The 18968-nt window shown below is 47.4% G+C and overlaps 1 protein-coding gene across 4 annotated transcripts in view; it reads right to left on the bottom strand.

Moving 5' to 3' along the window:
• The window catches only part of ATP8B2 (ATPase phospholipid transporting 8B2), a 50678-nt gene that overhangs the window by 8665 nt on the left and 23045 nt on the right, over positions 1-18968 (bottom strand). For all 4 annotated transcript variants that reach the window (XM_061605810.1, XM_061605811.1, XM_061605809.1 and 1 more), the window contains exons 9-21: positions 17342-17421; positions 14850-15008; positions 14338-14426; positions 12293-12489; positions 11387-11595; positions 10493-10536; positions 9567-9732; positions 8549-8737; positions 5504-5619; positions 4584-4748; positions 2798-2909; positions 1870-1975; positions 799-943 (exon numbers count right to left, since the gene is read on the bottom strand). In XM_061605810.1, coding sequence (XP_061461794.1) covers positions 799-943; positions 1870-1975; positions 2798-2909; positions 4584-4748; positions 5504-5619; positions 8549-8737; positions 9567-9732; positions 10493-10536; positions 11387-11595; positions 12293-12489; positions 14338-14426; positions 14850-15008; positions 17342-17421 — 1777 coding nt within the window. The remainder of the gene's footprint in view (positions 1-798; positions 944-1869; positions 1976-2797; positions 2910-4583; positions 4749-5503; positions 5620-8548; positions 8738-9566; positions 9733-10492; positions 10537-11386; positions 11596-12292; positions 12490-14337; positions 14427-14849; positions 15009-17341; positions 17422-18968) is intronic.

Here is an 18968-nt window from a genome sequence, read left to right as displayed (position 1 = left end):
TAAAGCAACATTATACCACTTTAAACAATCATGGTTTCCCCTGAAAGAATTCTGGGAACTGTAGTTTGTGAAGGGTGTCGAGAGTTGCTAGGAGAACCCTATTCCCCTCACAGAGCTACCATTCCCAGAGCTCCCTGGGAAGAGGGATGGATTGTTAAACCACTGTGGTAACTGTAGCTCTGTGGGGGGAAGAGGGGTCTCCTAACAGCTCTCAGCCCCCTTCATAAACTACAGTTCCCAGGATTCCTTGGCTCTTTAAAGTGGTATCACAGTCCTTTAAAGGTGTAGTGCAGATGACGTAGCCTCAGATTTGAAGGCCGCATTCCAACCAGGCAAAACATGCTTGAGGTACAAAGCAAAGGCCAGTGACGGGTGTGGCCTGTGGAGACTTCCGTGGGCAGGGCAGAGATGTCTGGAGGGCCGCTTTAGGCCTCTGTGACCTAGGTTCCCCTCCCCTGGCTAAACCTTCCTAACTGTTTATAGTTGCTCTTCAGTGGAACAAGCTGCCTTGGGAAGCAGCGAACTCTCCTTCGCTGGAGATATTTAAGCAAAGAGGATGAATGACCCTCTTGTCAGGGATGCTGAAGTCGCAAGATTTCGGCAACAAGCGGGGTGGGTTTAGACTAGATGACCTCACAAGATACTCTTCCAGCTATGATCTAAATTCCATGATTCTGGTCCATTCTATGACTGGTGAGGGAGCAACACACATGTGGAGTTTGCTAACCAGAGAAGCATCCTTCCTCTCCGTCATCAAATCAATGCAGACCAGGTTCTTCTAAAAGGTACGCCACTTACCAGACTGTGCCCGTTGATCACCAGGGCGTACTCTCCAGTAACGGCCTCCAGCACGGATGTCAGCTTCGAGGCAGAGAGCTTCTCCTGGTAGGTGAACCCGTTCCCCACAGACCGGGAAGAGTCCATCAGTTTCTCTCGGGCCTTCCTGCCGGAGAAGGTGGGAAGGAGGAAGAACAAGAGGATTTGAGGATTCGCCTTGTTCCCAAACCCTTTGGGGAGAGATAAATGGCTTTGGTGGCCTAGGAGACAGCAAACTGTCCCGATGGGTTTATTTATCTGTTACGTTTTTCATAAAGCTTTCCATTTGGGGGTGGGCGACACGGAAAGCACCGTAGCTCACTGGCAGAGGATCTGCAGAAAGTCCCCAGTTCAATCCTTGGCTGGGAGTGTCCCATCTCTGAATCCCTGGAGAGCCACTGCCAGTCAGTGCAGACAATACTAAGCTAGATGGACCCATCGTCTGACTCAGAATACGGGAGCTTTCCCACACTCCTAGGTTCTTTGGAGCGCCCCGAAAATGCAAGCCACATGGAGCCGCTGGATTGGCTGTGCCTGATACAAATACCGCAGCAGGAGAGGGCAATTGGTGGCCTGCGAGCCACACGCGGCCCTCAGCCTGGTTTTAAAAGCCCTCTGCAAGCGATCAGAGATCTATGCTTTAATCTGGATTCCTGCATTGAGCAGGGGGTTGGACTCGATGGCCTTATAGGACCCTTCCAACTTTACTATTCTATGACAAGAGCGATCTGTCCTGCCCTTGACAGCCAGCGAGAGAGAAGGAGGAGGCAGGGAGAGAAAGAGAGAGGTGTCCATGACCCCTTTTGGTTCTGCCTTCACCCACTGCTGACTTCGGCCCTGCCCACGTCTGGAATGTAGCCCCCAAGAGATAATCCCCAGGGTAACAGAGCCCTCAACATGTATGACTTTTGACTGGCCAACAGAGCAGTGCTTTCTGCCTGCACCTAAACTAAAGTTAAACGAACTTGGTGCTAGGGAAACGGAAAGGAAGACAAAGATCCCTAACGGAGGAGCCACTACCAAGTAAGCCATGCCCAACAGGGCTCCACTCACCGCAACTCTTGCCGCACCTCCAGGACCGTGTGCCCCGTGATAATGAAGACCTCTGTCATCTCGTCTGTGAGCATCTTGCAGGAGTAGCCGATGTTCACAGCTGTCTCTGAGGAAGGAGAGTGAGAGGTGAGGCAAGTCCCGAATCAAAACTGGAACTCCAGATCTTAATTTCAAAACAGGCCTCAACAACCTACCTTGAATGACAGAGCTCAACCCTAGAACACTGGGGTGGTGGGGGTCACGAATGGGAATCCTGTTGGGCCCTCTGGATATTATTGGACTCCACTTCCCATCAGCCCCAGTCAGCACGGTCAAGGGTTCAAGGACAGTGGGACTTACTTTACTTATTTATTAAATTTATATACCGGCCCTTACTTCTTCAGGAGCCCAGAGCGACAAACACACAAGCGATAAAACACTCAAAACATCTTAAAAAAGAAGTTCCAATGCAGATGCAGACTAGGAAAAATCTCCACTGAAAAGGCTATTAGAACAGGAAGTTCTTCAGCAGGTGCCAAAAAGACAACAGAGATGGAGCCTGGCAAATATTTAATGGGAGGGAGTTGCAAAGGGTAGGTGCCGCAACATTAAAGGTCCGCTACCTATGTTGTGCGGAGCGGACATCCTGATAGAGATGGTATCTGCGGGAGGCCCTCACCTGCAGAGTGTAGTGATCAATTGGGTGTATAAGTGTATCCTTATAAGAAAATCCTTGCAAGATCAGGCCAATGGCCCTTCTAGTCCAATGGGAAGCACGCAAGCAGACGGACCTAGGCCCTTATCTGCAGAGCGTAGCGATTGCCTGGGTATACAAGGGGTGAGATGATCTTTTAGGACTTGGGAGTCCAACGACATCTGGAGGGGACCATCCCTGAGTGTCAAGGCTGTTAACAGGAACACATTTCGCTAGCATTTAGAAGGCCATTACCTTGCTTGTCCCCCGTCAATACCCAGATCTTGATGTTCGCTAGCGTGAGAAGGGCGATGGTCTCGGGGACACCCTGTTGCAACTTGTCCTCAATGGCGGTGGCCCCCAGGAGCTGGAGGGAGACACAAAGACGATGGGGTCTTGGTTACTTGCCACTGGCCTCCCAAGTGAAAGGGTATCCATCAGTGGTGGGGAACCTCTGGCCCACGGGCCATCCCTCACAAACCACAACTACATGCACTACATCTGAGATCATATGTGGGGCAGGAACGAATATAGCTACAAAGGAACCATGGCTGTTGTTGCTATGTGCCTTCAAGTCGATTATGACTTATGGTGACCCTATGAATCTTTTTTGGATATATATTCATAGGGTTTTCATGGTAAGAGGTGTTCAGAGGTTGTTTACCATTGCCTTCCTCTTAGCCTACGGCACCTGGTATTCCCAGGCAGTCTCCCATCTGAACCAGGCCTGACCCTGCTTCGCTTCCGAGATCAGGCATGTTCAGGGTAGTATGGCCATAGGCAAAGGAACCATAGGGAGCATAAAATATAAATTCCTGATAGCTCCTTTGTACACCTTTCCCCTCCCATTTTAGCAAGCAGTTTCAATGCAAACTGCCTTTTGGCGCACAGAGCAAGCCTCTTTGGCAGTAGGAGCGCGCCCTCCATCAGCTGAGTGGTGCTGGAAATGCACCTTCCAAGGAGGTCTCTGCAACGGCCCATCAGCTGATCGGCCATTGCAGCGATCCCCTTTGAACTTGGACAGGCGTCTATCACCTGACATGACAAAGTGGGAGATCCCGCCCAACCATCAAAGTTGGTCTGTTGTGGGGGGAGACCAAGGGCTCGCCCTGCTGGTTGGATCCAGCCTGTCACCCTGGGTATAAATACAAGGCTGTTAGGCCAAAGAAACTTGGCACTCGGGCCTTCTTTGGATGTGATACAAGAGTCTAAAATACTTCCCGAGGCCCAGGGGTGTAGTCATCTAGGGTCTCAGGGGGTCTTAGACCCTTTACTTTTTTGGGAGCAGGGTCACTGCAGTGTCCCTATGTTTCTAGTATCCTACAAGGCAATCAGCATGAAAGGGGAGCATGTTAGCCACTGAGAGGAGTCTTCTAACATGCTTCCTTGTCCTTTCCTGCTGATTGGAGCCAATCAGAGTGAAAGGAGGCGAGTCAGCCACTGAGAAGACTCTTCTCAGTAGCTAACACTCCCCCCTTTCATGCTGATTGGCTCCTAGGGACGTCTGCTTTTGTGGGAGAAGGCATTAGCAAGGATCTCATTCTCAACTCAGCAGCCAAAAAGGGTGTGCATAGCTGTAACTATCATTAAAGGACCCTGCACTTCTGAATTTGCTACTACACTACTGCCGAGGACTCTCACCAACTACAGTGCTATAGTTAATTAAAATCCCCCATTAAAACATTAATCCCCCCAGATAAAAAGGGGGTACCTATTTATTTAGAGCAGGAGTAGCCAATGTGGTGCCTTCTAGATATTATTGACTACACCTCCCATCATCCCCGACGATTGGAAAAGCTGGCTCGGACTCTGATGGGAGTTGGGAGTCCAGCAACATCTGGAGGGCATCAAGTCGGCTCCCTCCCATTTAAAATATCTGTAGGCACCTTTTTAGGATCAAAGTTCCCAAAGGGGCTTTCAAGATACAAACCCACTATATATATATATATATAAATAAATCAACATGTTTTAAAAAAGCAGACAACCAATTAAAACAAGAACCAAAAACATAGCAGTCTCCAGCCTGGTTAAAAACACCAACCATCATGTCGTTCTCCACTTCCTCGTAAAGCCGGGCCAACCTCTCTTCGCGGCCCTCGCCGGCCAAGCTGGCTCGGTGCAAACGCTCGGCCCACCCTGTGTAGTAGCTTTCTTCGAGGTTGCGATAAGCCAGCACCAATGTGCGGAGACCTTCCCCGGCATATTCCTGGGAGCGGAGCAAAAAAGTAGAGAGGAAACTCAAGAGAAGCCCAGAGCACCTTGCGCAGATCACTGTGGTTTGCCCCTTCTTAACATTCGAAGCCCAGAGCAACTTTTGCAATTACTGTGGTTTGCCTCTTCTTGGCATTATTATGTCTATATGGGAGCACCACCTCATTAAATTGTTAGATATATTCAGGCCAGCACAGAAAATGACTTCCTTACACAGCTCATAATCGTGTCTGCCTTGGATCTGCTTGCCTTCGGCTGTGTGTATGGACACACCATACATTTAAAGCACATTTACAGCACATGACTTCTGCCCAAGAATCCCGGGAGCTGCAGTCAACCCCCCCCCCAGAGCTTCAATTCCCAGAGCTCTTAACAAACTGCAGCTCCCAGGGTACTTTGGGGGAAGCCATGTGCTGTAGATGCACTTGCAATGTACGGTGTATACACAGCCTTACTCATCAGGGAAAGGACCCTCTTAACAGAGACACCAAAGCTCTGGAATTTCCTTACAGAGGAAGCTCAGTGGTGCCATCAAGGGAAAATCTGGGAATCGCTGGCCTAGGATGTCTGCACCCTGAGGCATCCCGTTCCTTCTTCGCTTACCTTTCTTTCAATGTGGTTTTTACCTCCCCACCCCGCCCCAAAGTAAAAAAGTGTGTCTCTGTTCTAATGGGGGGCATCCTCTCCCAAGGCTGCTGGCAAGCGAGCAGCCTTGCCCATCCCAGTCTATCTCACCGCCACTCCACTCACATTCAGATGGTCGGTGGTTATGTTATACAGCTCCTGGTTGCCTGGGTGAAGCCTCTCCAGCAAGATGGTGTCTGCTCCTTTGCAGTAAAGACGGATCTGCCCCTCGTCGTTCCGTACTTATGGGGGGGGGGGTTAGAAGAGAACAAGAGGAGGGGGGGAAACCCAGAGTTTAAGCGAGAGAACATATCATTCATTTATTTATGACCAATATAAGCCCAGCCTTCTTCCAAAGAGCTCAAGGTGAAATATAAAGCAGCCGCACCGCTACATATTATCCTTACAACAACCCTGTAAGATAGGGTAGGCTGAGGGTGAATGGCTCAAGGTTGTTTATTATTATTATTATTATTATTATTATTATTATTAAGAACAGCATTTATTAGTTGCTTTTTTCAGAAAGGTGGACTCTCAACTTCCCAGGAGGATCCCTCCGCCTGTGCTGCCTCTGAGACGGGCTCCCGTCTTGGATGAAACTTATCCAGTTTTAAATTCAGTCAGAAGGGTTTTTTCTGACTGGGGATGATTTCTTCCGGGTAAGGAAGAAGCGTGAGATCTGCCACATAGTTTTGTTTTGATTGTTGGAGCCTGGAATTCGTCAGAATTGTCTGTCTTCCAGCAGTTCAGACAGAGCGAGGATTTTATGCTAGCTCAGCTGGATAAGTGACCCGTTTTTTTTTAACGGACTAGCAGGCAAACCTCCTGTCTACATTTATCATTTTCTTATCTATATAGCTAAAGAGATTTGTCAAAGTAACAGCAATTAAGATAACCTAGATGAGGTAAGACTTTCCTTCTTTATTTACGGAACTAAGGGGGAAGAAAATATAAATAAGCTTATCTTTTTTTTTTTATTATTGCAAAAAGCTGACATGGAAAATTGCGTTTTAAAGATTACAACGGATGAGAGCTTTCTGATTGGGAGAGATAAGAAATCTTTTTGATTTACAAGACTTTTGTGTAATATATATAAGGGACTATTTTTTCTGATCTACTTTTTTTGTTGTTGTTGTTGACGAATCTGCTCATTCTCTCTGCTACTAGTTATTTGAATGTTGTGAACTAAAAGCTGTTTTTGCACTTCTGGACATTTAAGAGATAAGGACTGTCTAGCGTGTGACGTTAGTTGGTTGGAAAGATTAACTCCTTTGTAACTGGATAAAGAAATAAACTGCTCTTTGCTTGGGACATTGAAAATTGAAGGAGTTTTGTTCTTTTGGTTTTAAGAATGGCAATTAAGAAGATCATGGATGTACAAGAAGGGACTTTATTTCTAGACATGCTTCAGAAAATAATGGATGGGATTAACTCAATAAAACAAGAACTGAGAAATAATAGACAAGCGTGGAGAACTGAATTTCATGAAATGAGACAGGAGCTGAAAGAAACTCAGGATTCTATGAGAAAGGAGAATAAAGACAGATCTGGAAAGCAAAAAAAGGATGAAAGAGAAATTAAAGGCAAGGTTCAATCTATGGAGATTGGCTTAAATATGGACATGAAAAAAGATTTGGATTTCCTGGTTGTGACGGATCCTGGAGATAAATATTACAGTTTGGAATACAGCGCTGTCTCTGAAGGAATTGAAGAGATTGGAGATAAAGATATTATCGGTTCAAAAAAATTCCTGGACTGGAAGGATTTCATGGAACTTGAAATGGAGAAAGTTAATAGAATTAATCCCTGTTTTGTGTCAATGGAAAAACCTTCAAGAAATGTACTAGTGTATCATGTGGAAAAGAGGAGCAGAGATGCGGCTTTGAAACAATACTTCAGTGTTACGTTTGGATTTGATGGTAAGAAAATATCTGTGATGGAGGAAATTCCTATCAGACTTTTATTATATGACTATGACAGCAAGATTTTTGGGTGCGTAAAGATGGAAGATGGACCCAATATGGATAATGACAGAAGAGCGATTTGAAACTACTGGACTCAGTAGATTTGATGAGTTGGATTAATTGACATGTTTATTTAGAAAAAAAAATTGATTGACATATATCTCAAGGATTGGAAACTTCTCTTTGACTTTTTGTGGAAGATTAAAATGATATGATGTTAATGAGATTTGAAACCAACTAAGATAACTGCTGGAGGAAGGTGATTTTATAATCTATTAAGAGATAGGTCTGTTATATATTATAGATTTATAGTTGAATTATAGTGTTTTGAAATTACTGGATTTAGTAGATTTGATGAGCTGGATTAATTGGCATGTTTATTTAGAAAAAAAATTGATTGATATATATCTCAAGGATTGGAAACTTCTCTTTGACTTTTTGTGGAATATTAAAATGATATGATGTTAATGAGATTTGAAACCAACTATGATAACCGCTGGAGGAAGGTGATTTTATAATCTATTAAGAGATAGGTTTGTTATATATTATAGATTTATAGCTGAACTATGACAAATCGGAAGTCAATATTTTTATACATATGTATTTTTTTTGTATTGTATTAGTTATTGATTTGTGTTGTTTTCTTTTTGTATTATTTTGGTTTTGAAAATTAGAATAAAAATTAATTGAAAAAAAAAAAGAAAGGTGGACTCAAAGCAACTTACAAAAACAAACATTAAAAGTGGAAAAACAATCTAAAATGCACTCTGTAGATGTATGTGCGTGTGCGTATATAGCCTGTTTGTGTGTACAATATACACATGTGTGTATACACACACACACACATGTATTATACACACACACACACAAATAAACAGAGCAGATACAACTCAACCTCACCCACTAAAAGATAAGCAGAAAACAGCCTGGTGAATAAGAATGTTTTTGCCTGGTGCCTAAAAAACAGATAGTGATAGTCCCAGGCAGGCCTCCCCGGGGAGAGCGTTCCACAAAATGGGAGCCACCACTGAGGAGGCCCATTCTCCTGTTGCCACCCTCCGCACCTCCCTTGGGGGAGCGGGAGCACATGGAGAAGGGCCCCCGAACGCAGGGTCTGGGTTGGTTCCGGTGGGGAGAGGCGGTCCTTGAGGTTTGGCCCTCCCCTCGTGCCCCATCTCCACTACTGTCTCCCCTCCTCTTCTCTCACCGATGACCGACATGCGCTTGCGAACGTTGTTGAAGTCCAAGATGGCGAGAAGCTGGTAGGTCACGGGCTGCCCCAGCTCCTGAACGGTGATGGTCTTGGGGGTGCGTCCGCGGAAGACGAAGCCAAAGTTGCGCGAGGCGGTCACCAGGGCTCCCTCGTCTGGGGACTGGGCTTTGTAATACAGCTCCCCTTTTCGGGTTAAAGAGGGGAGAGAGAAGAGGAAAATGAAATCCACGCTTCCGAACTCGGCTGACAATCTGTTACCTTCGACCCACATTCTAACAGCGGACTCCATTCTCCGTATGCAGATCCTTGGACCACATTCACACCGTACATTTATTCTGTTATTTCCCTTTAAACAGTCATGGCTTTTCCCAAAGAATCCTGGGAGGGGTAGCTTGTGAAGGGTGCCGAGAGCTGTTAGGAGACCTCCTCTTCCTCTCACAGAGCGACATTTCCCCGAGTGGTTTAACAGTCCGCCCCTCTGCCCACAGAACTTTGGGAACTGTAGCTCTGTGAGGGGAAGAGGGGGGTCTCCTAACAGCCCTCGGCACCCTTCACAAACTAGCCTTCCCAGCATTCTTTGGGGGAAGCCATGACTGTTTAAAGTGGAATAAATGTACGGCGTGAATGTGGCCTAAGACAGCCCCTCCCCACACATGAAAGTAGATACGAGGCCTGCATCCTTTGGAAGATATATGATAAAACAGGGGAGAGGAAAGGCTCAGGGGCCTCCCTATCCAGCCTGTAGGAGCCTTCCCCAGGCAGCAAACCCCTGCTTCCCAGGCCCCATCGCTCATCAGCCTTGCTCCATGCCCTCCTCCAGCACATTCGCCTGGCTGGAGTGAGGCTGCGTACACATTGCACATTTAAGGAGTGTGGCTTCCCCAAGGAATCCTGGGGAGTGTAGTTTGCTGAGGGTGCTGGGAATGGTAGCTCTGGGGGATTCCCCACCTCTGCAATAGGCTCTCCTCCTTCCCCTTCCCACAACCCCAATTTTTACGGTCCTGACCCCAACCTGGGCTCTTCTCTTCGGACATGACCGTGTGGCAAAGGGAGAGGAGGCGGAAGAACTCGTGCATGTGCGGATCGCCAAGCTTCACTGCTTCCAGGAGTCCCGTGTCCCAGAAGGTGAACTTGGGGTCAGCCAGGGGATTGAAAGAAAAGTCCACCGGTTCCGTTTTCTGGGAGGAGGGGGTGGAGAGAAGAGAAGAAAGGGTTATTCTAAAGTCTGTTTTTAGTGCTTTTGTTTGCTGCCCCAGAGTCCTGCTGGGAGGAAGGGCGGGATATAAATCAAATAATAAATAAATATTATGAAATAATAATAATAATAATAATAATAAATGTTATGATTCATCTTACTAATTTATATCATCATCATCACCACCCCATCATTATTTTACTAATCACCTTATACAGTTCCATCAGCATGCATGTCATTTCAAAAAGCATAAAAAGAGAGGACTCTGCCCCAATGAACTTACAATCTAAAAAACTCAGGCAGGCAGAGGCAGCTGCCCTTCAGTCTCCGCACTTTTCCACATTTGACACGCTGTGACAAGTTCGTGTTTTGACGGACAGCTAGATCGCTGTCGCTTTTACATTTGCTTACGTAATTTGTATGTCTCTTTGAGCCTTTTTGAAAAAATTAATAAAATCTGCCCCTAACTTACTGCACAGCGGTTTCACAGGGTGACCCCCAAATTACAGCAATATGGAAGAGGGAAAAATCCGGATGCTGGGAATGAAGCACTGCCACCCATTGCAAGCACGGTGATGACTGTATTGGGGGGGGAGGGGGTGTGAAGAAGAGACCACTTTCCTTTCCCCCTCCCCCAGCATTCTGCATTGCATGCCTCCCAGGTAAAGGCTCCTTAATAAAGCTGTTTTTCCCATTCCATTCTGCCATCCACCTCATCGCCAGCATACCCCACCAGTTCCTACCTCTCCAAGCTCAGCCTTGTAACCTAGGACATCCAAAACGTCACCTTTGAACGAGAGAATAACAACACGAGTGTTACAACCCAGGAGAGCCAGGGAGAAGGTACAATCGCATCACCGTGACCAGGGATGAGGCGCCTAAGGCTGTCCCAGATGTTGTTGGACTACAACTCCCACCATCCTTGGAGAAAACCCTTATGCATTTTTTACATAACCAGGTTTTTCTATACGTGTAATATTTTTGTAAGCCATCATGCAGCGGGGCGGCTGCATTCCATGGGGGTGAGGCAAGCGAGGACGGCAGGCCAGCGGGCAGGTGTGAGGTGAGCGGGCAAGCGAGGTGGGAGAGCGAGGTGACCTGGCGAGCCACGGAGGAACAGTTGGGACAGCCCCAGGGTAGCTCCTTATCAACCATCCTGCCCTGCTCTTGCTGCCCCCACTCCCTCACCGACAGCCTCAGCGGTGGAAGGCAAGGAGGCCGGAAGTAGCGGGAGAGGAGGACAGTTGCTAAGACACTGCTCCAGCCACTCCCTACTGTTCCTGTGTCGCTCACCCCAGCCGGCCGCCTCCCTCCTCCTTACAGGAGAAGGTCTAGGGGAAGAAAAGAGGAAGCTTGATGACCTGTTTTGGGGGGGAGGGTGACCTGTTTGGGAGTCCCTCTGTGCGTGTGCAAGGTTGGCGAGTGGAGCGGGAAGAGCGTCCCCTGGTACCGGAATACATTTTTTTGTTACGCTTATGCTGTTAAATACGTTTGAAGTCACTTGGAGACCTTTTTAAGTAACAAGAGACCAACAAGTTCAAATATCATTGTTATAAACGTTAACTAATGTCCACCACAGCCACCCGCCAAACGAGGAATGGACACGGCGTCTGTAACTTTTGGGCTACTGGGCTTACCGTAGCTGCGCCCATTCACTGAGCACTTGCTGAAGACCATGATGTTCTGGGTGAGGGTGCCCGTCTTGTCTGAGAAGATGTACTCCACCTGCCCCAGCTCCTCGTTCAGGGTTGTGGTCCGGGCCTCGGCTGGCGTGCACCTCTTCACGCAATACATCTTCTTGTCCCAGTTGATGAAGTAGCTGTGCCCAAGACGTATCACCTCCACGCTGTGTGGAAGAGGGCTTAGATCAGGGGTGGAGGACCTCAGGCCCAAAGGCTGAATAAGGCCCTCCAAGCCTCTCTATCCGGCCCTTGACTCTCCCTAGGCCACACCCCCTACTGGCCGGCCTCACACCCTCCTCAAGAGCGTATGCGCGGCTGCAAGGTGCCGTTGAACTCTGATAATGCGTCTAGCTTGCCTAGATGGAAAATAGAGACAGAGTGTGTGTGTGTGTGTGTGTGTGTGAGGGGGGGGGAGGGAGGGAGGGAGAGAGAGAGAGAGAGAGAGAGACTTGGGTACCGCTCTCTGGCGGCAGAGAAGACCTAAAGTCCAAAATACGTGTGACTATAAATCGATGGGTCACCACCCCAAGAAAATTTGGGACTCGTGGGTCGCCATATCCAAAACCACCGATATAAATCACTAGGAATCCACGCTTCGCCATGAAGCTCACTGGGTGATCTTGGGCAAGTCAATGTCTCTCTCAGCCTAACCTACCTCACAGGGTTGTTGTGAGGATAAAACCGGGGGGGGGGGAGAACCTTGTTTGTACGTTCCCTTGGAGGAAAGGTGAAAAACGAATGTAATTATGAATACAAATATATTACTAGAAAGACAATACATTCCCCATCCTATCCTTTCTTCCTATGCCAAACAGACGCATGGAGCTGAAGATGGGGAGTCGGGGAAGCACATCCAAATACCTGACGTAGAGAGAGATGGGGACGACAGTGTTGAGAATGATGATATAGGACCAGAAGGAGAGGAAGCCAGAGAAAAAGGCACTGTCGACTGCCTCGTCCCAGGGCAGGTAGATCTGGAAGCAGGCGCCCACTTCGTACTCCCAGATGGAGTTGCCGATGGCCAGGATCACCCCCATGCACACGAGAAAGCCAAAGATCTGCCAGGGAATGTGAAAATGCATGTCAAAATAACACTGCCCTACGTAGGCTTGCTTAAACAATCCAGTATCGGTTCCACCAAGGACTTACGTCATCCACAGAGAGACGTTATCTACGAAGAGGACACCTGCACCCTCGGGTCTTTCTAACACACAATCCCTTTCCTTCATGCACGGACCTCGTCTGTCATAATGAGGGGCATTTTCCCCTGATAAAACAGGAGTGGGGAACTTTTTTTTGGTTCCATGGGCCTGATCCTTATCAGGATCTCCGTCGCAGATCATATTTAACAGGTGACATAAATCACCCGTCAAAATCCCCTGTACTTCTCTAAGTCTCCACGATCGAGGGACTTAAAGGTGGCATGAGGAGGGAGGCTCGCAAAGGGCTTTTAGACAGCCCTCATACTCCCGTCTGAGTAAATGGGAGCATAGGAGCTGTCTAAAAGCCTTCACAAAAGCCTCTTTGAAGTTGCTCGTGTGTGAGAGCTACTTCAAAGGGCACTTTTGTGCAGAGCTTTAATACCTGCTTATCAGTTGACGAGCGGCAGCTAAATCCTGCTGCCTTCAGCGAGGGATCTTGTGTCCTGCTGGGAACAAGATCACACAGCCAACCCAGGATTAAACTCCATCCTCCCACCCATCAGCGGGCATCACTGGTGACATCCAGTGATGGGGGGGGGGTTGTGTGGTTTGAGGAAAATAGCCTCCTGGACCAAACTGGACCCCCTGGGGGGGCATTCATGGGCTGGAGGTTCCCACTCCTGTTGAACAATATACAGAGGGGCATAGCTCAGCACTGCAGCACCTGCTTTGCAGGCAGAGGTCCCAAGTACAATTGCCTGGCATATTCTGGTAGGGAAAGACTCTTGTATGAAACGCTGGAGTCATAGAATAGTAGAGTTGGAAGGGGCCTATAAGGCCATCAAGTCCAACCCCCTGCTCAATGCAGGAATCCGAATTAAAGCATTCGCGGCAGATGGCTGTCCAGCTGCCTCTTGAATGCCTCCTTTGGACCATCTGGTTCATAAAATCATAGAATGGTAGAGTTGGCAGGGGGCCTATAAGGCCATCCAGTCCAACCCCCTGCTCAATGCAGGAATCCAAATCAAAGCATTCCCGACAGATGGCTGTCCAGCTGCCTCTTGAAGGCCTCCAGTCACAGTAGACCAGGGAACCAAATGTTTCTAGACTCCAACTCCCATCATCCTGGACCGTTGGCCATGTTGGCTAAGGCTGAAAGGTGCTGGGAGCCCAGCAATGTGCCCCAAGGGTCCCCCGTCCCTCATTGTACACAGCGCAGAGCTAAACGGACCAATGGTCTGAGTTGGCCTTCACCTGCAGAAGCGATGACCCTGCAAAGCCAACCAAGCACACTGTACTGTTCACCTAGCGCAGGTGTGGGGGAACCTGTGACTCTGCGGATGTAGCCGGACTCCAACTCCAATTATCCCTGACCCGACGTCCATGATGGTTGGGGCTGACGAGAGTTGGCATCCAACAACATCAACAAAGCCACAGGTTCCCCACCCCGGCACCCCGTCCTAACAGAACCGGATCACCCTCGCAAGGGAAATCCCTTGGCTTCCTGCCACCCCCTTGACAATATTAAAATCAGTGCCTCTGATAAACACGGCTGCACACACTCAATCGTGGCATTTGCACGTTTGGGAAACAGCTGAGAAAAACAGAGGGTGGAAAGGACGGCGGGGAGAATGTTTTCAGACAGAAGAGGACCTGGAGGGGTGATTCCTAGTTTGATTAGTGTTTTAGAAACTGGGGGGTGGGAGGTGGGGAAAGAGAGAGAAAGAAAAAAAGAAAGAGGGAGGGAGGGAGGTTTTTACCTACCCAAAGCACTAGAGTGTTCATCAAACGATCAATGCTTGTCCTCTTGAATTTTGTGCGGCCGCTGTTCTGCATCAACTTGGTGTCCGGGCCTGGGGGAGGAAAACCAATGGGAGGAGGTTGGTGCAACTTCGCATCAGGCTCTGAATCTCTCCCCTCCATCCGGGGCCAGTCAGTCTCTCAGCCTAACCAACCTCACAGGGCTGTTGGGAGGCTAAAACAGGGAGGGGGAAGAACCATATATGTCACCTCGAGCTCCTTGAAGGAAAGGTGAGATATAAAAAGCAAATACTAATTATGGGCTCTTTCCAACTAAATCATACTCAAGAGTAAACTCACTGGGTTATACTCAACTAAATTTTACTCAGAGGAGACCCACTAAAATTGCTGACACCAAGTTTGCCAGGTCCATTCATTGAAATTGGGTGTGCTGTGAGTAGGACTGACACCGGATATAACTGTATAATTTTAAGAACTGGTGCCTGAGGAAAGGAAGAGCCAGCAGGCTCACCCACCTGCAAAGATAACAAGGCCAAAACACCACTCCGTGTTGCGGAGGACACAGCCGCGCAGCAGCATGTTCTGGTTGCTCAAGGGGTGCTTGCTCTCCTTCCAGTAGAGGGTCCCGCTGAACTTGTCCAGTTTATTGTTGGGTGGTTCACAGATCACCTCCCCTAAAGCCAAAGGGGCAGTATCACATCATACGGCATCCCCAGCCAGAAGGATGCTTCCTCCGCCCCCCACCAAATGTAGGAATGCAACAATCGCTTTGCTAGGTCCAGCCAGTGGCGGCTGGCGCCCATTGGGACCGGTGGGGCAGAAGGCAGGGAGCCCGACGGTAGGCAGAGCCAGAGCCAATGACAGGCGGAGCCAACTCATCCTAGCTTTGTCCGCCATCTTCCTCTTCCCTGCTGAGTTCTACAAGGGGCAACGCTGACACTAAAGAGGGGGAAGGTGACAGGTGGGCTCAGAGCTTGGAAAAGTTACTTTTTTTGAACTACAACTCCCATCAGCCCCAGCCAGTATGGCCACTGGATTGGGCTGATGGGAGTTGCAGTTCAAAAAAGTAACTTTTCCAAGTTCTGGATGGGCTCACCCCCTGGACTGGTTGTAAGGAAGGTGGCAGGCAGGCGAAGGATGGCTGAGAGCAGACCAAGTTTGGCAGGACTGTGCCCCATTCACCCCAGCAAACTAGACTCCACTGGATCCAGCTGTGCCCAGTCCATTTCCTCCCTCAAGGGCAGCAAGGTCTGAACAGTCCCTGCACAGACACGTATTTTCTTTTTCCCTTTTTGTTTTTTCTGCTGTGCTTGCAAAAGTCTGTTTTCAATTCTCGATACCAATGATCCCTCTCCCCCCCCCAATTTTTTTCCCACAGACCACGTGAAAATTGCTGTCTCGGCAGACCACCTAAGGATTTCCTCTGCCCGTTGTAGCAATTGAAACGCACAGTCCCAGATGCTGCCTGATTTTCTCTAACCGCATTTGTATGGCTTCTTTTCATTTTATATTTTCGTCGTGTTTACAGTTTGAATCCCCCAGCATCCGAACTGTAATATGATAAAACACAGCGTAAGAAATACTTCTGCAAAAAAAATATCAAGATGACTATTTAATGCAATGGATGTGCAAATGGTCGTTAAGGTAGTCGAAGAACCAGGAGACTTATTATCTACTGTATTTCATTCATCGCAATTTGTCCACAATTGAATACAATTCCAAGAAATAAAAAGAAGCCGTAAAAATACCATGAAAAATCAATATGAATATTTAACGCGATGGATGTGCCGTTTCCCATCCTCAACCACAAATCCGCAGACATGGAGCAGACCACCTGAATGAAGCTCTCGGTCCACCGTTTGGGAACCCCTGCAGCCAAAATGTTTAGATCTGGAAGTTCCGCAAGGCACGGACGAGTCATCAACCAGATATTTATTTACAATTCTCCCTCGTTCCCTCCTCCAGTTGTCAAATTCTAGAAGGTAAGCTTCCCAGGGCAGAGACCAGTGCTCTTGTCCTCTGTAAAGCATCATGCACTATAGAAACGAAGAAGCAGGGCCTGCAGCAAAGCATTGCAGCGCGATGTGCCACTCCATTTCATTCCCGCTCCTCCCAACAGTCAGCATTTCATGGTCACTGAGCATGCTCAGACTGCATTAGGCTATTTTGCATCGGGGATTCCCCACCACCACCTTTTTAGGTTCCCTTCCCAAATATTTTTTTTGTACTTCTGTAAATCCACCCTCTTGTTGCATCAGTGGTGCCATTTGGAACGGCAGTCACTCCTGATCATCGGGAATAGAAGAAGGTAGGACGCTGCTGTTTTCAGTAACTTTCTTCCCCATAACTTTTGATTTTATTGTTATCGTTTTATTATATATGTCAGCTGCTTTGGCAACTCCGTATGGGGTCCAAACAGTGGCATCTTTGTCTACCATCTGCACCATCCATTCAAAGCATTATGATACCACTTTAAACAGTCACGGCTCCTCCCCCCGCAAAGAATCCTGGGAACTGTAGTTTAAGTTTGCTGAGAGTTGTTAAAGAAGACCCGTTTCCCTCACAGGGCTACGATTTCCAGAGATCCCTGGGAAGAGGATCATTAAACCACTCTGGGAACTGGAGCTCTGTAAGGGGAATAGGGGGTCTCCTAACAACTCTCAGCACCTTTAACAAACTACGGTTCCCAGGATTCTTGGGAGGGGGGAGAAGGAGCCATGACTGTTTCAAGTGGTACCATAATGCTTTAAATGGATGGTGTAGAAGGGGCCTAAACCTGTGGTCTTCAACCTTGGGTCCTCAGATGTTGCTGGACTACAACTCTCATCATCCTCAGACAGCTTAGCCAACAGTCAGGGATGACGGGAGTTGTAGTCCAACAGCATCTGAGGACCCAAGATTGAAGAACAGTGGCCTAAACAACTTCCTACCTTTGGTTACATGGAAGTGCACTCTGTCCCCCACGCAAAGCCGGTCCCCTCCCTTCTCCATCCCACGCCCCACTCACCATCAAAGTGCGCAAGCTTGCTGGTGTCGCTCAGCTCTGAGGTCACGGGGATGGCTTGCCGGACCTTCATGTTGGTCTCCCTGGTGACAAAAGCAGCATATTATGATGGCTATCCTCTGCCTCAACAGTCAACCAGTTGCCGGAAACTGTAGGAGGGGACAGCGCTCTTGTGTCTAGGTCCTGCCTGCAAGCTTCCCATTGGGGAAATCAGGTTGGTGGACAAGACGCTGGACTAGATTAATGGCTACTAGCCACAATGGCTATGTTCTCCCTCCGCTGTCGGGGGCAATACGCCTCTCAATATATCAGTTGCTGGGAGAAACCAAGTAGGGAGAGTCACTGTTGCGCTCGAATCCTGCTGGCGGGATTCCCATTGGGACATCCAGTTGGCCACTGGTGAGGACAGGATGGCTGGACTAGACGGCCCCTTGGCTCGATCCAGCAGCAAGGCTCCATTTGTGTTCTTACGTTCTATTATTGTTCAACATAAGAAGAGCCTGCTGGATCAGGCCAATGGCCTATCCTATCTAGCCTGCTGTTCTCACAGTGGCCAACCAGTTGCCCATGGGAAGCCCGCAAGTAGGACCCGAGTGCAAGAGCACTCTCCCTTTCCTGTGGTTTCTAGCAACTGGGATTCAGGAGCGTACCACGTCTGACTACGGAGACGGAGCATAGCTATCACACTTGTTTCCTTTATCAGTCACTTTATACAATTAAAAAGCCTCAGAGGAAAAATAAAATTAAAAATTAAAAGCAGATTTCAGAGACAACACATAATCCACAGAAATGCTCATCCAGCAACGAGGATCGGGTCCTACCCGCTCCACTAAAAGATAAGCACCGCTATACCACGCTGGCTGTCCTGCCTTGACAGAGACGCCTCCCCCTAAAATGAGTATAAATCTGCTTCTTTTTTTTTTTTTACAATAATTTTTTCAAATTTTCATAAAACATACAAAACAAAATCATAAAACATTCAAAGACAAAAAACAAAACAAAACAAAAATGATTAAACAAAAAAATAAAATGTTGACTTCCCATTTGTCGCAGATCAAATCAGTTGTACGTCTACAATATATAACAATCCTGTCTCTTAAATTATATTATAAAATCACTTTCCTCCAGTAGTTATCTTAATTAATCATCAAATCTCATAAACATTACTTTATTCTTTCCACAAAAAGTCAAAGAGAGGTTTCAATTCTTTAAGAAATATATCTATCAATTTTTCTCCAAATAAACATGTCGATTAATCCATCTCGTTAATAATAATAATCTTATTGTCATAACCATAGTCCAAATAAACATATCGATTAATCCATCTCATCAAAATCTGTTAGGTCCAATAATTTCAATAGCCATTATTCCATTATCCATATTAATTCCATCTTCCATCTTCAACAGTCCTGTTAAGTCCAGTAATTTCAGTGTCCAATCTTCCATTATCAGTATTCCATAATAATCTTGCTGTCATAGCCATAGTCATATAATAAGAGTCTGATGGGAATTTCCTCTATCCCAAATATTTTCTTGCCATCAATTCTGAATAAGTTGCTGAAATATTGTTGTAAAGTCATATCTGTGTTCTTCTTTTTTACAAAATACACTGGCTCATCTCTTGAGAGTT

The sequence above is a fragment of the Rhineura floridana genome, chromosome 22, assembly GCF_030035675.1.
Source record: "Rhineura floridana isolate rRhiFlo1 chromosome 22, rRhiFlo1.hap2, whole genome shotgun sequence".
NCBI lineage: Eukaryota > Metazoa > Chordata > Lepidosauria > Squamata > Rhineuridae > Rhineura > Rhineura floridana.
Note: the sequence above shows the minus strand (reverse complement) of the source record. Positions and strands in the feature narration are given on the sequence as shown.